The sequence below is a fragment of the Phyllostomus hastatus genome, unplaced genomic scaffold, assembly GCF_019186645.2.
Source record: "Phyllostomus hastatus isolate PE091 unplaced genomic scaffold, TTU_PhHast_1.1 phas_contig_34, whole genome shotgun sequence".
NCBI classification, from domain to species: Eukaryota; Metazoa; Chordata; class Mammalia; order Chiroptera; family Phyllostomidae; genus Phyllostomus; species Phyllostomus hastatus.
In genome coordinates, this window is record NW_025333857.1 from 61,120,207 (window position 1) to 61,142,105 (window position 21,899).

General features: G+C 51.5%; 2 protein-coding genes across 3 annotated transcripts in view; both read left to right on the plus strand.

Annotated features, from left to right (window-relative positions):
* COL27A1 (collagen type XXVII alpha 1 chain) overlaps nt 1-6,153 on the plus strand; it is a 129,812-nt gene extending 123,659 nt beyond the window's left edge. For both annotated transcript variants that reach the window (XM_045840704.1, XM_045840703.1), the window contains exons 59-61: nt 639-748; nt 2,772-2,990; nt 5,133-6,153. In XM_045840704.1, coding sequence (XP_045696660.1) covers nt 639-748; nt 2,772-2,990; nt 5,133-5,279 — 476 coding nt within the window. In that variant the 3' untranslated portion in view covers nt 5,280-6,153. The remainder of the gene's footprint in view (nt 1-638; nt 749-2,771; nt 2,991-5,132) is intronic.
* Nucleotides 6,154-18,093: 11,940 nt separating this feature from the next.
* Nucleotides 18,094-21,507, plus strand: ORM1 (orosomucoid 1). The gene is made up of 6 exons (XM_045840619.1): nt 18,094-18,254; nt 18,629-18,771; nt 19,010-19,080; nt 19,868-19,975; nt 20,116-20,219; nt 21,319-21,507. The coding sequence occupies exons 1-6, from the start codon at nt 18,144-18,146 to the stop codon at nt 21,403-21,405; spliced, it is 624 nt and encodes a 207-aa protein (XP_045696575.1). The 5' UTR covers nt 18,094-18,143; the 3' UTR covers nt 21,406-21,507.
* Nucleotides 21,508-21,899: the final 392 nt, after the last annotated feature.

Here is a 21,899-nt window from a genome sequence, read left to right on the forward strand (position 1 = left end):
AGGGTGGGGATCGGGGGCCCTCCACCCCTCATCCAACTCTTTTCTCTCTGTGTGAGCTAACGTGGTCTGTGGAAGGGCCAGGGCTTTGGCGGCAGACAGAGCTGAGTTTGAATGCCAGTCCTGTGAGCCGGGCCAGGCACCGCCCCGCCCCAGCCACTCTTCCCCTCACTGCACGCGAAGCTGGTCCAGAGGCGGGCTGTCCCCTTCCAGCTGTGGCACCTCTGCTCCCTCGGACGCCCAGTGGGGAAATGAGATGCCTGCAGAGGGGTGGCAGCCCTGACCCCGCCCCTCTGGCCAGCCCTAGGAGGATCACTAGCCTAAGGGGAGAAACCCTTCCCCTCGATCGTCCCTAAGTCCCTTGGGCAAGTGGCTCAGCCTCTCAGCCTCAGTTGTTCCCTGTGTAAAGCCGACATTTCCCAATAGCCACCTGTCAAGTGACTGGCCGTGTGATGTTGCTCTTGGGGCTCTGCCAGAGGTGAGCTCTGCTCAGAGATCTGTGGCCTACAGAATCCCTTTCTGCTCCCCTGACTTCGTATCCAACTGAGGTTCAGGGATCACAAGATGTGGGGCCTACCTGCAGAACCAGGCGATGGGCTTCTTCCCACCTGCATACACCAACACCCCATTGCTCCCTGCAGGGACCTACTGGGTGGACCCGAACCTGGGCTGCTCGTCCGACACCATCGAAGTCTCCTGCAACTTCACGCATGGTGGGCAGACATGTCTCAAGCCCATCACAGCTTCCAAGGTACCCAGCTGCTCCCTGCCCCCTGCCCCCCACTGGCTGGCCCTCTCTACCCCCACCCTGCCCTGAGCCACAGCCCATGCATGGCCTTGGGGAAGTCATCTCCATTTCTGAACTTTAGTGTCTTCATCTGTAAAATGGGAATGAATTGTTCTAAGTCCAAACCCCATTGACTTGTACGATGCTGAAGTTTCTTCAGATAGGACTTTCTGCCTAATCCCTGAAACAGCGTAGTTGGCCAAGCTGGCCTGGCTTGGAGAGCTGTGAGCCCTCAGCACCAGATAAGTCAGTGTGCCGCTCCCCTGGGTCACACCATCAGAATGGTGTGTGCAAACAGTAAGTGAATGTTCACTGCCCGCTTACCAGGTGCCCGTCTCTGGGCTGAGAATTTTAGGTGGCTCAGGGCACCTCCACCAGAAGCCAAGGCAGGCAGTGGCAGTGAGATGTGACCAATCTCCTGCTCAGGGTGCCCCGCAGGGCACCATGGGTCTGCACTTACAGCAGCTCCTGCACGTGGGACACTTCCTGCCACGGTGAGAAGAGCAGCCTGGCTGCAGGGGAGGCAGGGATCCCGTGCACCTTGCATCCCGTCCCAACAGCCTCCCTGGGGAGGCTCTGGGAGGTGCTTGTGCTGACCATCTCAGACCCAGAGTTTGAGAATCTCTGAGCAAAGCAGCTGGTCGACAAGTTGAGTCCTTACCACGTGCCAGGTGCTGGGATTCAACACAAAACACAGTGGCCTTGCCATTGCCCCCGCAGCCAGAGCTCACGGTCCAGTGGGCCCTTCCCCCTCTGAGCCTGAGGGTTGACGGCCACGTGCAAACCCACCTGGCAGAGGGGTGAGGCCAGAGCTGGCACTGGGGTGGGCAGTGTGAGTGTCCCTCTGAGTCACCGCCCCCATCGGGGACAATGAACCACTGTTTTGTGCCAGTCTCAATCTGTCAATAACCAATGTTGGGGTTGGGCCAGCCCACGTGGTTTTTATTGTGATTGCAAGGTGCCCTTTGGCCATAACTTATCAGGAAACTTTAGAAAAAAACAAATATTCCTTACTTACAAGACTGGAAATTACTTTGCCATGTACAATGTGTACTTTTTGCCCAAATTTTTGAGGGAAAAATAAGGATGCACATTACGCATGGGTATAATGATTGTACACCATGCGTATAATAGTGGATATAATAATCCCACATATAATGGTCACCAAAATGAGGGTGCACACTATACACGGGAGTGCATGGTGCGTGGGGAAAAACGGTGCATAGCACACACTGGGGGCCGCACTGGGAGGTCCCAGGAGCCTGGGGTTTGTGGGCTCATGCCACCGGTGAATTTAAAACACAACAGCGGGAATTTAAAGTACAGGAAGAGGAAGGGCAAGTGGCCCAAATGGTCAGCCACTGAAAGCAGCCAAGATCTCTAAAACAAAGGAGCCGCAGTGAGGGGAGGAGGTCCCGCGGCTGGCACTGTGTCCATCGGAGATGCCACCTTTGAAGCGGGTCGGATCAAAGCAGAAGCCAGGTCCTCAGGTCACAGAACTAGAGAAACCCCAACTGCAGGGCTCACACTAGAACCACTGAAGCCACAGACCCGGTCCTGTTGTATGTTGTCAGGTCTGGCCTTTCCACCCCAACCCACCCCTCAGGGCTCCGGGGACTTAGAAAGGACAGGAGGGCCCTTCCCATTTCCTCTGCACTCCGAGAGCCTCTCAGTCTTGGGCAAGGTCCTGTTCCTCCCTGGGCCTCGGGGTCCCAGCTCAGCCCCACTGACCCCAGCCCCCTACAAGGGCGGTGGTGTGTGGATAAGATCGCTTAGGGACCCTTGCAGCTCTGACCCTGGAGGCGGGCAGGCCTCGGTTCTTTCCCTTCTGTGTTGCTCCGTGGCTGTGGACCAGCTCATACAGACCTCGGTTTCCCTGTGTGGGAGCATGGCTGGGGAGGGTTCCCGGGAAGGAGCCTACCCCTGCACCCCTGAGAGCGGTGGGCAGCCACACCAGCCGTGGCCCCACTGCGTGTCTCCTTCACAGGTTGAGTTTGCCGTCAGCCGGGTACAGATGAACTTTCTGCACCTGCTGAGTTCTGAGGTGACGCAGCATATCACCATCCACTGCCTTAACGTGGCCGTGTGGCAGGAAGGCGCCGGGCAGACCCCAGCCAAGCAGGCTGTCCGCTTCCGGGCCTGGAATGGGCAGATCTTTGAAGCCGGGGGCCAGTTCAGGCCGGAAGTGTCCATGGATGGCTGCAAGGTAACTCTCGGGGCTCCTCCCAGACCCCCCCCGACACACAAGTGGAAAACCAAGTTTTTATTATCAAATTGCCTGTAACAATTTTTTGCTATAATATATTAGTATGGTACATATAATGTTTACATGTGTGTAATATGGATTATAACAGTTTTATGAAATTGCTTTTATTCACTTTCCTCTTTGGGAAACTCCTGAGGGAAGGGCTGGGCTGGTAACAAGTTTACAGGCTGGAGGTACAGCCCTTATTTGCAAGGCTGCCTATGGGAGGATGCCCTTCTACTTTCTGCCCCCAGCCTGGCCAGGCTCATTTCTTTTCTTACCATTTTTGGTTATTTTCAAATGCCTAAAACAGGGTAGGTTGTTAGGGAAGAGAGAGACAGAAAGAAAAAAAAGCACACACACAAAAACCATATCACAATATCAAACAAAACTGGTAATACACAATGTTAGCGAGGATGTGGGGAAACCGACACGCTCACCCCGAGCTGTTTTGAAAACTGTTTCCGCAGCCTCGTAAAGGCACCTGTGCTTCGATCCAGCAAATCTACTTCCGGAATCTGTCCTGTAAAACTAAGGGTGTGCACAGAAGTGGGGCACAGTGGTGGTCATTACAGCATTACTCAACAGAACGAACATAGTAGGAGCCATCCAAACGAACAGTCCCAGGTCATGGCCGTGGTGAAATACTGCGTCCAGATGGGGACAGGCCTGGAGCGGGTGTGCCTCTGGCTAATGTGTAGTACGTGGGTTCTCGACTCCGTGCAGGAAAGATTTCTCAATGTGCGTCCAGGTGATTTTGAGAGGATGTTTATCACAGCTGGGGACAGTGAAACAAAGGGAGGGCTTAGGGCTGAAGAAGCAACAGGAGAGTGCCTCGGCAGGGCTGCTTTGGCTCATGGAGAAATAAAAGTCTCCGTGACAGAAGTGAGCCGAGGTGGGGCTGCTGTTAGCTCACCGGAAAGTGAGAGGAAAGCGGGGAGACAGGTGCAGGCGGGGAGACAGGTGCAGGCGGTAAGCCCAGGACGGGCGGCTGCTGCCCGCTGCTCCCCTGGTTGCGAGGCTCGTGGTGTCCCGTAGAATTTAGGAGAAAGAGAGCTAACATTCAAGGTGTGGGCGTGCCCCAGCGAGACTTTGTCTGGAGGCTTCTTATCTTTATCAGAGGAGGTCTCAGGGGCGGGCCTTAATAGAGTGTTCATTAGCACACCTGAACAGGTGTGTCCTTAGATATGATGTGTTGATTCATCAAAATGTGTGTATGGAGGGCTCAGGGCTATTTTCTGGTTAGTTTTATTTTTTTTAAATGTTACTGTTGATGCTGTTACAGATGTCCCCCATTTTCTTCCCCTTCCCCCTCCACTAAGCCCCCAGCGCCCCCAGCCGCCTTCACCACACTGTTGTCTGGGTCCGTGGGCTATGCACATGTGCATGTGTGTTCTTCGGCTAATCTCTTCCGGTCCCCCCCACCCCTCCCCTCTGAGAGCTGACGGTCTGTTCCACGTACCCATGCCTCTGGCCTTATTTTGTTTGTCAGTTTATTTTGTTTATTAGATTCCACATATGAGTGAGATCCCATGGTAGGAACAAAGTTAACCAAGGAGGTATTTACAGAACTTCACTAAAGAGGGACTGGAACTAAGGCCTGTCTGCCCCCAGACGCTCTGATGTGTAAACCATTTGCTCCCAAGTGTCCTTGGTTAGGGAAGATCAATTCTTTTTTTTTTTAAGATTTTATTTATTTTTTAGAGAGGAAAGGGAGGGAGACAGAGAGAGAGAAACATCAATGTGCGGTTGCTGGGGGTCATGGCCTGCAACCCAGGCATGTGCCCTTACTGGGAATCGAACCTGCGACACTTTGGTTCGCAGCCCGTGCTCAATACACTGAGCTACGCCAGCCAGGGCGGGAAGATCAATTCTTGTGATTCATTAGCTGGCTGTAAATTGCTCAAATCATTTGGTTTTGTTTGGTTATTTTGCCTCAGTTTCTCTTATTCCACTTGCCAAGGAGTCTCCCTCGCTTCTTACCACCCTACCTCAAGGCCACGTGCCGGATAGACACTGCGAGGGCAGGTGCCGGGGAAACGCACACGATGAGTGACGAGGACCCTGAGGGGTAAACGTGTCCCCTTGTCCTTCTCCTCTCAGGTCCAGGATGGCCGCTGGCATCAGACGCTCTTTACCTTCCGGACCCAGGACCCCCAGCAGCTGCCCATTGTCAGCGTGGACAACCTCCCTCCTGCCTCATCAGGGAAGCAGTACCGCCTGGAAGTTGGACCTGCATGCTTCCTCTGACCTCTGACCTCCTGGCTCCTCTAGGTCTCCAGGGAGAGGGAAGAGGAGAAGCAGGAGGCAAAAGGAGGGTACTGAGGGGCAGGTGGGCCCAGGAGAGGCAGCTCATCTGCCCGAGGATCCTAGGGCCGGCCTCAGACGTTGCCTGCCTGGTAGAAGTGGTTGGGGGGGCGGGATAGCAGAGACCGGGGTGACCCCAGCACACAGCTCCAAAGACCAACCCAAGAGCTGGCCCAAGCAAGCTGGGCCTGTCTCCCGCCTGAGCCCCGTGGCCTGTCTCCCTGCTCCGTGGCCACCCCCTCCCCTCCCCAGCTTCCTGCCCAAGCAAGAGCCCCACGTTCCAGCCAGCTTGAGGAAAGGGGGCAGCCGGTCCCTGCCAGGGAGCTTTGATGTGCAATATTAGAGAGGAGACATGAAAAAAGGAGAAAAGGAAAGAAAGAACTATATATATTTTTATTTAAACAAACACAAAGAAGGTGCGTTACTATTTTTTTTCACCTGGGAAGGAGGTGAGAGGGTGAGAAAGAGCAGCTGGGGCAGGGAGCAGAGGCAGCCGAGGGCAGGGCGAGGGGACCCTTCGGCTGGGGGCGCGACGTTCGCTACCTCCCACTGTGAAATCGCTGGTGCTCGCAATTGTCTCTTAGTGTATGTGATTTTTTTTTAAGGAAACAAAAAACCCTATTTAAGATTCTGAAGGTGCTACCATTTTTGCCGCAGAACTCTGAAGAAACATTTTGATGTGGGCTGTCCCCCACGGTTCTCTCTCTCCTCCAAGTGACAAAGTTTGGAGAATTTTGTAATTTTCCTAGCGTCACCCTTGTGCTGATCAGATCATCTGCTAAGGAGGGGGAAGGAGAGGGAGGAAAAATGAAGCAAAGCAAGCCTGCCAGAAACAATAGTAAGTAAGATTTATCTTTTAACTTATGGACTTTGAAATGTGTGTCCTCTTCAGGCAGGGGGGGGGCCTGAGCACGAAGGATCTTGACTGGGCCCTTCACAGTCCTGGAGGGGAGTTAGGCTTGTCCTGGAGAGGGTGCGGTCTAGACTGGGGAGTCCTGGGAGAAGCCTTGACCTTGAAGAAACCAGTTAGGAGAGCAGCAGTGGGTCAGGGCTGACCTTGGAGGTGGAGTATAAATATGGAACCATCTCATGAAGCAACATACCACCCACGAAGGTCCTCCTTACCTTCCAGGAGCTGGTCCTTTCCAGATACAGTCCTCACTCTTGCTATTTTGTTGTCATTAAATTCTATAGAAACACGGCATCATTAGCTCCAAGTGTAAATGTGGGCTGAGGAGAAGGAATAATTATGGGAACCTTGAAGTTCAGCATGACAGGGATATTCAGCATCACCTGAATTGTCCTGTACCAGCCAGCCAGCCAGCTAGCTTCCATGTTGGATTTTGAGGTTATTTTTAACTAAGGAATTATTTTTATAGAAGGGGAACTTTTATGTGAAAGTGTTTGTCTTTTCTTTCCCTAAAGTTGTGTCTCTTTGGGAATTGGATTTTATTTTCATTATTTAATACCTCACTCTGGCCCCTCCCCCCCACCAAACACGCCCCGTGCCCCTGGCCCCCCGGCCCCAGCCGCAGTGCTCCCCATGGGAAGGGCATTTCTGTAGCAGTTCGGGCCTGAGCTCAGTGCGTGGTTTCCCCGCGCCGCCTGCCTCCACCTGGCCTTCGTCTCGTCCCCGGGGCTTCCTGCGTCCTCGTTTGTGTCTCTGTCCACGTGTCAGTGTATCACAGCCCCAGTGGGTTCTGTCTCTCCTTCTCCCTTCTGGATTTTAAATAAATATTTAAAACAGGCAATGGAATGACATACCTGTGGCCGTGTGCTTCTCTGAAAAGCCCGGAGGGAGGTTCCCGGTGGACCTGGAGGTGGGGGGAAGGCACTGAGAGGGTGCCTCTCCTCTGCTTCTCCCCCCAGGGTGGGGGGAGAGCGATAGATCCAGCACCTCAGTGGGGCTGAGTGGCATGAAAAGTGAGAGAGTCTTGCTGTCTTGGGGCTGCCCCAAGAGCACCCCAAACCTGGTAGCTTAAAACAACAGAAGTGCATCCTCTCCCTGTTCTAGAGGCTAGACGTTTGCAATTAGGGTGTGGGCAGGGCCACCATCCCTCTGACACCTCTGGGGAGAGTTTCCTCACCTGCCCAGCGTCTGGTGGCCCCAGGCGTTCTTTGGCTTGCAGGTCACATGACAGCACTGGCCTCCCTGTGTGTCTCTGTATTCACATCTTGTTACAAGGGCGGCCATCATTTCGGAGGATGGCCCACCCTAACGACCTCTTCTCAATTTGATTACCCCTGCAGAGACCCCATTCCAAGTAAGGCCCACTCACAGGTAACGTGGTTAGGACCTCAACATGTCTTTTGGGGAGACACAACTCACCCCGTAACACAACAGTCCCCAACCTTTCTTGCTCCAGGGACCAGTTATGCGGAAGACAGTTCTTCCATGGACCAGGAGGTGAGGGGGGTGGTTTCAGGAAGATTCAAGCACATTACATTTATTGGGTACTTTATTTCTATTATTATTTCATTGTAATATATAAGGAAATAATGATACAACTCACCATAACGCAGAACCAGTGAGAGCTCAGGGATTGGTTTCCTGCAACTAGACGGTCCCATCTGGGGGTGGGGGAGACACGGACACCCGAAGTGTGTTCCTTATGTCCAGTCTACTCCGCGACCTTGTTTTGGTTGCTGTCACTGCAGAAAACTCTGCTTCCCAAAGATGGGAATTTGGGAGTGGAAGCAAGCTTTCCAGTGCGTTGGTGGCCATCTCGGGGTGTTCCATTCTGACCCAGAACGTGTGCCTATGTGTGGTCATCTCAGATGCAAGTTCAAGGCCACTGCCATCTGCGACCTCACGCAGCTGATCCTCTTCCACCACAGACAGTCGGTTCACCCGGCCTGTTCACAAACGTGTCTCAGATCCACCATTCCTTCCCGGCTCGGGGGTCTTTTGTGGTTGGGAAGTAATGCTCCAACTCCTCAGAAAGCTGCAACAGGTGATCACGCACCAGCTGGGAGAAGAAGAAAGTCCTGGTTCAGTCTCTTCCAAAATCTCTGCTAATGTTTGAAACATCTCAAAAATCCCAATGTTCGCTCATCCCCTCCCCCATAATTCAGTTTGGCTTTGAAAACAGCCACTTTATCTTCTGACCTGAACACAGTTGTCATTCTCCCATGAAGTGACAGATTGTGTTCATTAACCAAGTTGAATATGTCACACAAATAAGCAGGTTTTGTGACCCATTCTGTGTTCCTGAAATGTGCTGCCAGTGGTGGCTGTTCTTCCAAAAGAAATCTCTGGAGGTGCTCTCGTAACTCAAACTCTGGCCAGTGATCTCCCTTTAGAAAGCCATCCCACTTCTGTGTGTGAGAGGACGTGTGTGCTCTGTGTCCATTTCCTCACAGGGCTGCAGGAACCGACATGTGCTAAGGGCATGTACTCTAATGAGGTTGATAGTTTAAATCACATCCTGCAAAACATTGTTAAGATCAGGTGACGTTTTTCAGCTAGTCAGCACTTCTGTATATATGACACAGTGTGTAGACTCAAATGCAGAAGTGACCTCTTTGACCCGAGTAGTGAAACCAGAAAGCCGTCCAGTCACGGCAGCCACTCTGTCCGTGCATATACCGACACAAAATGACCAATTCAGCTTTCCTGATATGTAACCATTCAAAGACTTGAATAGTTCTGCAGCTGTGGCATTGGTTGGCGAGAAAAGTGCACATAACATATCCTCATGCACATGCTCCTGAAAAATACATCGCACAAAAGCAAGCATTGATGCCTTGTTGCCCACATCGGCAGACTCGTCACCCTGGATTGCGCATCACGGTGACTCATCAATCCTAACAACTATACTTCAGCACCGTCTCTTTCATCAGTTCATCTAGTTAAGGTGCGAGCTGAAAGAGGAGTACCTGCCACCTGTTGACCTGCATCCTCTCCTGAAAGTTCATGACAGTGTCCTTAGCAGCAGGCAGGAGCGACTTTTCACCAGTAGTAAAGCGCTTCTTAGCTTTATTTTTTTTAACGATTTTATTTATTTTCTAGAGAGGGGAAGACAGGGAGAAAAACAATGTGTGGTTGCCTCCCACGTGCCCCTCACTGGGGACCTGGCCCCCAACCTGGCATGTGCCCTGGCTGGGAATCAAACTGGTGACCTTTTGATTCAGAGGCCGGCACTCAACCACTGAGCCACACCAGCCAGGGCAGGGCTTCCTAGCCTTGGCAAAGTGGCTAGCCACTAAGAATGATGTTCTCAGTGCAGACACATTTGATGAAGTGGTGGCCTTCAGTAACTGCTTTTCTTCATGTTCATGCTTTTTTTTCTTTTGAAAAACTCCAAAAGCTTGTCTTTATATGCAGGGTGCTTGGTCTCCACGTGACAAGGCAGCTTTAAAGGTTTCACGGCTTTGTTGGATAGCCAGTTGCCACGTATTATACAAAACGGGCTTGGAGAATGTGAACCACCTGTTGCAATGAACCCGTAATTTAAGTAGGACTCTTTTGTTTTCTTTTAAGGGCGGCTTTCTTTATGTTGGCAGACATAGAGTCTTCTATCTCATGATTACGTCTTCTCTTTTCAAAGAAGCTCTCCAGGAACATTTGTTTTTTATTCATTTTGGCTAGGGTTAGCATGTGGGCTTACCACAACTGTGACTGAGAAAAGTACACAGCGAGGGAAAGAGGCATAGACAGAAGTGGTGAATAAAATAATGGGGGGCCACACATGGACTCAAGTAAGTGTCAGGTTCTGACTTAAAGCCTGCCAGCAGATGCAGCAGCACAAGTGAAGTACATCAACGCACTCTCCACTATAAAGCCTGCCACCAGATGCAGCTTAATGGTCACTGGCCACTCACTGATGGGCTTTTGATATGAATTCTTCAAGCAATGGATGCATTATGGTCTCTATGCAGTCAAACCTCTCTGCTGATGATAGTCTATATTTGCAGCTGCTCCCCAGTGCTGGCATCACCGCCTTAGCTCCGCCTCAGATCATCAGGCATTGGATTCTATATTATAAGGAGCGCGCAGCCTAGATCCCTCGCCTGCGCGCAGTTCACAGTAGGGTCTCTGCTCCTGTGAGAATCTCATGCCACAGCTGATCTGAGAGGCAGTTATGGGGAGCAGCTGTAAATACAGATGAAGCATCAGTTTGCTCACCTGCTGCTCACCTCCTGCTACATGACCTGGTTCCCAACAGGCCGTAGACCACGGCATGTCCAGGGCCCAGGGGTCAGGAACCCGTGCCGTCACATACAGGGAGCGGGTATATTGAGTTCCACACGAGCAATCCCTTTATTTAGTTTTGGTGTGGTAAAATTACACGCAACACAAAACTCACCACTAATGGTATTTAGTACACTCACGGTGCTGTGCGACCATCACTACCACTATTTAGCCCCAGAATGTTTTATCACACTGAGAAGGAACTCCACAGCCCTGAAGTGGTCACGCCCCATTCCCTCTTGACCAATCGCCCGGAAAACCACCACTCTGCTATCTGCCTCTGGCTTTGCCTGCAGAAATATTTCATATAAATGGAATCATACAATACAGGACCTTTTGAGACCGACTTCCTTCAGTTAGCATGAATGAGCTCTTCATGCCTTTTTATGACTGAATAATGTGCCATTGTGTGGAGAGACCACAGTTTGTTCGTCCATTCATCCACCAACAAACATTGGGTCATTTCCGTGTTTTGACAGTCTTGCATAATGCTTCAATACAGGCCAATTCCTATCTGTGAGGGTTTTGAGAGTCCATAACACCTACCTCGGAAGAGGTGAGTGAGAATCTGAGACATAGAGGTAGCCAGATTTAGCAAATAAAAACATAGGACACCCAGATAAATTTGAATTTCAGATAAACAATGAGTACATTTTTAGCATAAATGCGTCCCCTTTAATATTTGGGACATACTTACACCTGCTGGACCTGGACCTCATCGCTTCTGACCCTTGTTTCAGACTTTTGTTCCTCAGCTTTTTTCTCCTTCTCAGGGACCTTGGGTGAATCGGAACTCTTCTGCCCTTATCTAGGAGAAAGAACGAATCACGAACAGTAGAGTTCATAGCTGGGAGTTTATGTGTTAAAGTATCTGTAAGTATCCAGGGCAACGGTTTGTGTGCAGCTGGGTCTCATCAGCCTCCCCACTCTGGTGCCTACCCCAGGCACTGAGCACCAGCGGCGGCTGCTCTCTGTGGCTCCCAGAGTCCTGTCCACGGAGCCCAGGACTCAGCCCAGGACTCAGCCCAGGATTCGTGGTCTGGAAGGGCTTGGAGACTCCCACCCCTCAGGCACTCCCTCCCATTGTGCAGAGAGACCAGCTCAACCCACGGATGTGCCTGAAATCACCTGGGGAATTCGAGGCAAGGCTGCGATTCAAACCCAAGACTGTCGATGGCGCTGTTAGGAGCATTATTAGACCCATGGTTCTCAGACCGGCAGAGCCAGCAGCACCTGGGAGCTGGTTCTAAATGCATATCCTCAGCATCTTCTCAAACCTGAAGAATCACAAACCCTGAAGGTGGGGCCAGCCACTTGAAAGCCTCCTTGGAGGTTTGAGCACTTGCTCACGTCCCAAACACCGCTGCCTTGCCCTATTTCCTAAATCCAGAAAATGCTTTTCCAACCTTGTGGGAAAAAATTGGAAATGAGATAAGAATGCTCTTTTCACTTATTTGACTGACAATTAATCAGGAATAAAATAAAATGGTCCATTTCGTGTTGTCTGTCAAGCTCAAGGAGTTTGCCTCGCTGTTTGATCCAATCACCCTTCTTGGTTTGCAGAGGGAAGGTTCAGTCCCGGTAATGTCGGCTGGAGTAACAGAGACGGATCTGGCCATGAGTCTGAGGGGCTCTGAGTCAGGTGTAGGTGGATAGAGGGGTTGGAACTTGTGTGATTAAGGGCTCGAGAGAGCAGGCCAGGTGTGAGAGAGCCAGAGCAGCCAAAGCGGGCACAGCTGACAGTCTCAACAGGGGGAGGAGAGTCAGGAGGTGACACTGTGTTAATCAAGGTCTCCGGAAAAACAGAACCAATAGTGTGCGTGTGTATGAAGAAATTTATTATAAGGAATTGGCACATCTGAGCACAATGGTTATAAGTCTCAAGATCTACTAAGTGAGTGGACAGACTCAAGAACCAGAAAGAACTGATGTTTCAACTTGTGTCCAAAGGAAAGAAAAGGCCTATGTTAAGCAGTTTAATTAAATATCTGAGTACCCCATTGCAGGGAGACAGAACACACCTGACAAGGTGTGGTAGTAAAGGCATCACTGCATATGTGGGGAAGAGTAAGTGGTTTGAATGGTTCTACAGGGTGTAGGAAGGCCTAGGGTACTGGGCTGGTACAGGACAAGCCCCAGGCTTGCACAGAGAGGCAGCGTCTGGCTTGGCCAAGTTGCATTGGGCTGCAAGGGGGCTCTGGAGTGGAGCTGTGCAGGAGGCAGCTGGCTGGGCTGGGAGGACTGGAAAGAAGTCTGAGCCACCACCAGAGCTTCAGAACCATCAGCAGCATCTGTGTGGCTCTGAAGAAATGGGAGGAGAAGGGAGAGTCAGGAAGAAGGGCCAGAGAGGAAAGAGGGGAGAGGCTGTGTTAAAACTGTGACATGGCATTCTCAGCTGGTCCGAATTCCAGGAGGGCCTCCCGAGACCTAGCCACTTAATGCCAGCTCATTCCCAGCAGGGGCAGGTAGGAGATTGTTGGGGACAGAAGGCAGCTTTTCCCGGTGGGCAGCGCCTGCAGTTTCCAGTCTCCCGTTGCACAACCCAGTGTGAGGAAACAGCCAGGGTGGACTTCCCAGGCCTGGTCAACTCCATGGGAAAGCGAGAGCCAGCCTGTGTTTGCTCTGTCCACAGTGAATCAAGTTCCAGCCACGGACAGTCACATCTCACAGTGACCAGCGCCCTGGCGTTGGGAAAGAAAAGAAGGGGCAGGCAACAGGGGCAGAGCCTGGCAGGGGATTCCAGCACCAGCTTCTTGACTGAACATGGCCTTGGGCGGGTCATTGCCTTTCTCTGAGCCTCTGTTTCTCCCCTGCAAAATGGGGATGATATGCTCTTCCCTGCTTGCCACACAGACAGGGCTATTGTTTCATAATCGTATGGTAAACCATGTGAAAAAAATAATAGTCAACTGCTTTTGGACCTATAAAATCCATAGCAACATATGGTTCAACCCAATGACAGCGCCACTGAAGATAAGAGCGGCTACATTTCTTGCACGCTGACTGTGTACCAGGAGCTGTGTTCAGGTGATACACCCGTGCCCAAGCGTAACCCACTGAGACAGACCCTGGCTCTTCGGATGAGGGAGCTGGAGTCCCAAGAGGTCACCTAAGTTGCCCAGCACCACAAAACAGGATTTGAACTTGGGCAAATCTTCTTCTTGGGTATTTCCTTAACCAAACACAAAGCTCCTAATTAGGACTGTGTGCTCTGCCAGCGTATTCTTTGTGGCTGCTCAGGCGGGAGACCACAAAGTAGTCCTCGGACTCAGAGCTCAGCTCTGGCCTGAGGAAGAAGGAAAGATAAAGAGGCTTTCTCAGAAAGCTAATCCTCTCCAACGGGTGCAATTCCCTGCTTGTCTAAACCTCACCTCTTCGCCACACCTCTTTACCTTGCCGAGCCATCGGCTCCCTCACTATCTAAAGGGGAAAACAGCCTACTTCCTTGCTCCTACTATAGTTATAATTTCGAGTTCTGGTATCTTTAGAAGTGAGATGCAATCTGCAATCACTGAGGTAGGTATGGCATGCAGGAATCTGTCTTTCTTTCCTCCCCACCCCAGCTTGTCATTAAACTGAGGGTGATGATTATTGTAAATAGGCGGACCCTTAGAAGCAAATTTGTTTCATTGAAGAAGCAGTTAACAAATGCGGACTGATTTAATCCTCCTAAGACCCTGGAGGGGCAGTCTGAGAGCGAGGGTGGTGAGGACAACTCAGTCCTTCCAAGGACAGGCACTCCCTTTCCTGAAAGGGAAAATCTTATTTCTCTCTTCTCAGGGAACTCTGGCACCAGTGGTGTGGGTGTCCACGCACACCAAGGGTATCGACTGTCCAGGTGTCGGCTGGGTGCCCTAGCAGTCCCAGCCTTGCTGACTCTAACTGGAATCGGCATCAGGTCCCACAGGGTAAGGGCTCAGTCCCACAAGACTGTCTCCACTCAGAGGCCAATCACAAGTCCAGGTCGTCACCGGTGCTTCTGATGGAACCTGCCTTTGAGTCCGGCAATTTGCAAGAACAGCTCACAGAACTCAGGAAAAATAGTTTACTTAGGAGCTTAACACTTTATTATAAAAGGATCTAACCCAGGAACCGTCAGATGGAGGAGACACATCGAGCGATGCCTGTGTTAGTGGCATAGCCCCCCACACCTTCTCTGAGCTGGCCACCTGCCCAGCGCCTCCACAGGTGCCCCAACTCGGAAGCTCCAATCCCTTGTTGTTTAGGATTTTTATGAAAACTTCCTTATGTAGGCGTGATTTACGAAATTATTGGCCACTCGTTAGAGATCCAGTTGATCTTCAGCCCCAGAGGGCAGGGGTGGGGCTGAAAGGTCAACCCTCTAATCCCGTGGTTGGTTCCCCGGTAACCAGCCCCCATCCTGAAGCTATCTAGGAGCCCCCAGACACCTGTCATTCATTAGCATACAAAACGATACTTACCCAGGTGAAGAATCCCAGAGTGTTAGAAGAAGCCTGCCAGGAAATGGAGGTAGAGATCAAATCTCTGTTTCTTATATCACACTCTCCGTGGTTTTGCTTCAAGCAGCACATAGGTGAGGCTGGAGCTGAGTTACTCTGGACAAAAAAAAAGACCAAACCCCAATCTTGGCTTGGGTCTCCAGTTCACCTTAGATAAATGTAGCTACCTAGGGCGATAGCTCCCTTCCTGGAGCAGGTCCTCTTTCTTAAGTCTTATTAGGTAGTTGGTGGGGATGTTACAGAACACACCCACACACAGGGGCCATGGGGGGTGAGGACTATATACCATTACCGAAAGGACCCTCGACTAGGTTCGTTATATCTGCTGCCTTATAGGAATGACGTCTCTCAATGCCAGAGATTTGTGAAAAGCAAAGGACATGTTTATTTAAAGCTATACAGACTTAAAGTAGTGACCTAATGTCTTCATTAAAATCAAATTTCTTTTGGATACCCACAGATGCCCACAGTGCTTCCTTCTTCCCCTGCCCTAATTCGGGGTACCGCAACTCCGGAAAAGAAGCAAACGTCCGTGTTTCAGGCCTCTGGCACCATCAGCTCTGCCGCCATCCGGGCAGGATCTCCAATTAATCCAAAGCCATGTGGCACCTTCTCGTAGCCTGCTGGCAAGAGTTCTTTCACCCTTCTTCCAGGCAAAGTCTCTCCTGCTTCCCAGGCCACTCGGTCAAAGGGAGCACCCCAAAGCTGCATGGTCCTTTTCTATCAAAGCTGCAGGGGTCCCCACTCGGGCAAAACCACATGGTTCTTCTAGGCAAAGCTGTGGGGAGCGGGGCGTCACCACTCTGCCAAAGCCAAGTGGTGGTTCTCTGCTAAAGCCACAAGGTGATTCCCTCTCACAGGGCTGCGGGAATCCCCACTCTGCTAAAGACCGAGTGGTTCCTCTCACATGGCTGCCATGTCTGGGTTTAAATCCCTGTGCCAATCTTCCTCTGTACCCCCATTTCCAACTCCTCCTACAATCAGTTACACCTGCCAGCATTCCTGTAATATTCCAAGTTTACTGGGCTGCCATCATGAGTCTGGGCAAGGGTGGCCCCATGTCATGGAGCCAATCTTCTCCAAGCTCCCATGCAGGCAGGCGCTGGGGGACCTTCCCCCCCCCCCAGTTATATCTTGGCGGGGAGTTCCTTTCATCCCCCTGGCCCAGAGCATGGCCACATCTATTTAACATATCTAAGCAACCATCCAAGGCTATAGATATGTTAAATGACCACACCAGAGGTTAACTGCAAAGTTGTGGCTGTACAAAACAGCTCTGCATGTTCCTGCTCCATGTGTCCCTTCCCCCAACTCACACCTGTGGGGAAAGCAGTGAGGACATCCTTTATATCTTTCTACTATTTCCTAGACACCTTGAGTTCTGGACCCCATTCCAAATCCCTTTTTGGGGCCCCCCTCTTGGCTGCACCCTGTAACAGGGAGGTCAAAGTTTCTTCCTTCCTTCTAGGCCTTGGTTTGATCGCTGTCAGCTCAAAGTAATCTCCTGCATGGCACATCTTGGGGAGGCTCGCTCAGAACCCCTATGGAGTATATAGCATATGCTTTACCAAGCCTGGCTTATTTTGCTCAGTGTAATGTTTATGGGATTCACTCATATCGTCATACGTATCAGCAGTTCATTTCTTTGAGTTGCTAAGGAATGCGTTGTATTGTGAACGCACTGCCATTCATTTTCCCGTTTACCTGCTGACAGACATATTTGAATGGCTTCCAGTTCTCGCCTATTTTAAGTAGCGCTACAGTCTGACACGTGGCAGAGGCTTCTCTTTCTCTGGAACGGTGTGGTGATTTTAGAAAGCAATCTGGTCACTCCCCGACCCCTATCATCAGAGGACAACATCACAATCTACAACGCTATGGACAATTATATATGATATGCATATCATATGTATCTCAATGAAGCTGGAAAAAATAAAATAGAATGCTCTAGGGACAAAGAGAGGACAGGATTGCACCCTGGCTGGCATAGCTCAGTGGATTGAGCGCAGGCTGTGAACCAAAGCATCGCAGGTTCGATTCCCAGTCAGGGTACATGCCTGGGTTGCAGGCCATGCCCTCAGCAACCGCACATTGATGTTTCTCTCTCTCTTTCTCCCTCCCTTCCTTCTCTAAAAATAAATAAATAAAATCTTTTAAAAAAGGCCTTTTAAAAAAGACAGGACAGGATTGCATAAATTATAATCTAGGAGGTGAATGAAAGGTTACGCATGCTTTAAAATTACACTATCGACTACACTGAGAAATAAATTTTTTTCAAAATATGTAAAAGGAATGAGAATACAAAATTATAAGCACACCATAATACTTTCTGTAAGAATTATTTGGAAGGACAGAGATTTGGCCCACAGTACTGCCTGAGTGCCCACCATGTGCAAGGCTGACCCACGGTAGGGGCTGAGGGGGGTGCGTGCTGTGAAAAGAGAGGCAAGCTCCCTGTTTAAACAGCAGAGGGTAAAGGCAACACAAATAATTCCTGTTTTACATGTCAGGAGACAAGGCAGGTTAAATACTTTTACTAAAAACGGGCTTGCCCCAGAGCCTCCGTGTTTTGGAAATGTCCCTGCCGCCAGGACTGGGTCAAGGCCCTTCTGGGCTTCTGTTCTTTCACCCTCGTCACCACACAACTGGAGCTGAGTCCATGTTTGCCCTACCCGCACCCTACTTTGCTCCCAAACCCCAGTGACCCCACACACTGCACCAGCCTGGGAGGGCTCAAGGTTGCTTTCAGCTTTCAATTTATGACTAGGTCCCTCAGAAAAAGAGAGGGAGAAGGGGAGAAACATCAGTGTGTGAGAGGAAGATCAATCAGTTGCCTCTCCCACTTGCCCTAAGTGAGGACCTGGCCCGTAACCCAGGCATGTGCCCTGACCAGGAATCCAGCTGGCAACCTTTAGTTTTGCGGGAAGATGGCCAACCAATGGAGCCAGGCTGGCCAGGGAATCCACCTTGGCTTTGAACAGCCATGACAGAATGTTCTGTGTACAACATTTGCCAGGCAGTTCCTGATTGTGTCACAGCGGGTTCCCAGGGCCCGGCCCACGGCTCATTATAAAGGTCACCGCACTCTTCAGCCACCAGAACCACTGAACTCCAGTGCATCTCTGTCTCAGCATGGCGCTGCCTTGGGTCCTTGCAGTCTTGAGCCTTCTTCCTCTGCTGGACGCCCAGAGCCCAACGTGTACCAATTACACGGTGCCTATCACCAATGCCACCCTGGACCAGGTGGGTGCCTGGGCCCCTGAATGCCGTGGACAGCCATGTCCCTCTCTGGGCTTCCTTTTCCCCGATGGCTGATGGTCAGCCTGTTTTCCTGATTCTGCCCTTTTCTCTCCCGGGTCCTGGGGTGGCGGTCTGGGGTGGCAGCCTCCAAAGGCATTCCATTCCACTGCCTCCAAACTTGGAAGCCTCATTGCAAAGTCCCTCAGAGGGGCCGCCGGGAGTGGGGTGATGCCTGATTCTTGGAGTGAACTCCTGCGCGCTCACTCCTGCACGCCCCCCGCTCCTTTCTGGAGCCCTCAGGCTCCCCAGGTGCAAAATGGAGAGATCCGCCCAGGTCTTCTCCCAGCCTCCATCACCTGCTCTTGGCTTTTCCCCAGATCTCTGGCAAGTGGTTTTACATCGCTTCAGCTTTCCATCACCTGGAATACAAGGAGTTGGCTACCAAGTTCAAGGCATCCTTCTTTTACTTCATGCCCAACCACACGGAGGACAAAATATGGGTTAGAGAATACTCAACCATGTAAGACCCGCATGGGCCCTCTCAGCCCCAAGCCCAGCCCCAGGTTCTGGCTTCTACTCCTACCACCCTGGAGACCTTGAGCAAACCCTGCCCTCTTCCTGGCCTCAGCCTTCTCATCCATGGAATGGGTGGGGGGGTCTGACTCTAATTGCCACTTGACTTTTGCCCCTCAGTACTAAGACTTTCTACTTATCCTTGACTGTCTTACTCTTTGTCTTCCCTCTCTATCTGGCATTAGTGGGGACAGTTGCATCTATGAGTTCAGCCCCTTGATGATCTATCGGGAAAATGGGACCCTGATGAAATACGGTGAGGCCTCAGGGGAAGGGCTGCCGTGTGGAACGGGGAGGTGATGGGTGGGCGGCCTAAGGGAGGGGACGGGGTCTTTGGGCAGAGAGAACATGGGAGAGGCCCACTTCTTATAGCTCTATAGGCCCAGGGCCTGCACGTGAAATAATCAGTAAGAGCTGCCAACATTTCTGGGCTCTTTCTATGCACCAGGGGCTGTTCGAAGTGCGTTACATGAATCGGTCCACTTGATATTCATGAACAGCCCTACAAGGACAGTACATTGATCAGATGAGGAGATGGAGAAACAGAGGTGTCAGAGAGCTTCTCTGAGATCACGCTGCTTACCATGAGAACTGGGTTCAACCCCCAGGTCAGCTCCAGTCCTGTCCCCCTTTCAGCCACTCTCTGTCCTCTGGGAAGTAACGGTGGCAGCCTGTTTACTGGGCAGGCAGTCCCTTCACCCACGTCTCTACCATCTCTGCAGTGAGGGCACATAGTAGGAACACGTAAGTGCCAATGGAATTGAACCACCACCACCAAGGAGCCCTGAGGCTCCTCTCTGAACCTCATTTTCCTCATCTGTAAAATGGGCAGAGAGGCCCTGGCAGCCACCGTTCACATGAGGCCCCTCTGATTCCACATATGTAGGTTAGTGTTCAGTTTCGGGCCCGGTGCGTGGTCAGAGCAGGGACGTGTGGCCTCACCGATTGGCTGTGCAGCCCTGGGCACAACCAGGTTTCCTCGCCTGTGAGGATGGGACCATTGTGCTGTCCCCATGGTCTCACCCAGAGGCTTTCTCTTCCAGAGAATGGCACAAGAAACTATGGCCACCTGATGCTCCCCAAGGACCGCAGCACCTTCATGTTTGCTTTTTTCCCAGAAGACCCACAGAAAATTGGGCTGTCCTTCTATGGTGAGCATTGCCCAAACTCCCACCCACGCTTCCTCCAGGATCACCCACTCCTGGTGCTGGGGCCTCAGACCCCTAGCTGTCCCTGGCCTGTCACCAGACCCCCCCGACATCCTCACCAGTCTCTTCGCTCCCTCCTGCAGCTGACAAGCCAGAGGTGACCCCAGAACAAATGGAGCAGTTCTATGAGGACCTCAGGTGCAGAGGCATTAAAAAGTCGGAGGTTCTGTACACTGATGAGAAAAAGGTGAGTGCAAGGGAGACTGGGCGCTGCTCACGTGAGGGTGCTCCTGCCTTGGGCAGCCCCAGAGGTCCAGAGAGGGAAAGCTGCCAGCCAGGGCTGCACAGCGAGGTAGGAGCTCCTGCTTTTAAGTGTGCACCTCACTACAGAGCAGCTGAGCTTCAGAGAGGCCCATGGCGGGAGGGGTGGGTGAGAGCCCAGGCAGGACATCTCTGGGAAATCAGGGAGGACTCATGAACAGGTGGAGAGGATTAAGAAGGCTAACAGGTGAGGCACAGCTTGGCCAAGGTGTGGTGGTGGGGCTTGAGAAAGAGACACACATGGGGAACGAATAGTCACAACGGCCTGCCACAGCCCAGGCTTCTCGACCACACAATGGGGGGCAGGCAGTGTGGTTCCCAGGGCTGTCCGAACTGCATGCAGCAAGTGCAGGATCTCCACCATCCCAATTTTTGCTTTAACTGAGAATTACCTGAGAAACGATCTTACTACTTCCCTTTAAACCTGTGCCCAGTGAAAGGCTTTACTCGATCTTGTTATACACAACCATATGTGACATCACAGAGCTGATGAGCTGGTTACACTTTTTTGGATATACACGGCATACTTTCATCGTTATTCAGATAAAAATGTTCCCATCTGCTTGCCACCTGAGGTCATCTCCTGGGACCACGAGTGGCACAGATTGTCCCCTTGCTCTTGGGAACCCTGGGAAAGGGCTTGTGAACATAGGCACTGGAGTCGGTTCCCTGGTCTACGGCCTGTCACCCCATCTATGGGCTGGGGAACCTCGGACAGGCCACATGGCCACTAGGAGCCTCAGTTACATCAGCTGCAAAATGGTGGTGAGAAATTCAGATCAACATAAGGGCTGAACCAGGTCTTAAGTGCTCTGTAAATTCCAGCTATTCTTAAGGATTGGAGTCCCCATTCTAGAGGTGAATAAACTGAGGCTCACCGAGGAAAATGACTTGCCTAAGGTCACCCAGCTTCAAGTGGCAGAGACCAGGCTGGCGCCATAGTCCAGAATGGACCCCAGCCTCCCCCCAGGAGCCCTGCGCCTTCCCCCATCGTGTTGTTTTCTTCTTTTCCCACTGCCTGGTAGGATCTGTGTAAGCCGCTGGAGAAACAGCACGAGGAGGAAAAGAAGAAGGAAAGCGAGAAGACGGAGAAAGACATAGCTTTGAGTTAGGACCTCAGGGACTTTGGGGGTCTGTCCTGAGCCCCCCACCCACCCTTTGTACCTTAGTTCTTTCTCTCTGTGGCATCAATAAAGATTCTGTATTTGTAATAAGTAGATTGTCATATATGCTCATTCATTCAGTCTCTCATTCATTCATGTTGAGGCCAGCCACGGGTTAAGTCCTGGTTGCCCACTAGGTTAGACCCTGACGGCCCCTGGTTGGAAAAGCCCCTGCTGTAATTCCCAGCATGCATATCAGGATGGACAATATATGGCGTGGGAGACCAGCACGAGAAGGATCCTTCTGCAGTGGGGACATGTGGGAAGGTCCCCTGGAAGGGGCATCCGACCCGGCGAGGAAGATTAGAAGCTTGATAACACCTGCTGTTCCTGCCACAAGCCAAGGACCTGAGAGGGCACATTTGAGGAACATCAAGGCAGAGGACCCAAAGGAGGGCTCAGGTGGATAAGGGGCAGTGAGGACTCAGGCATGTGTTGCCAGG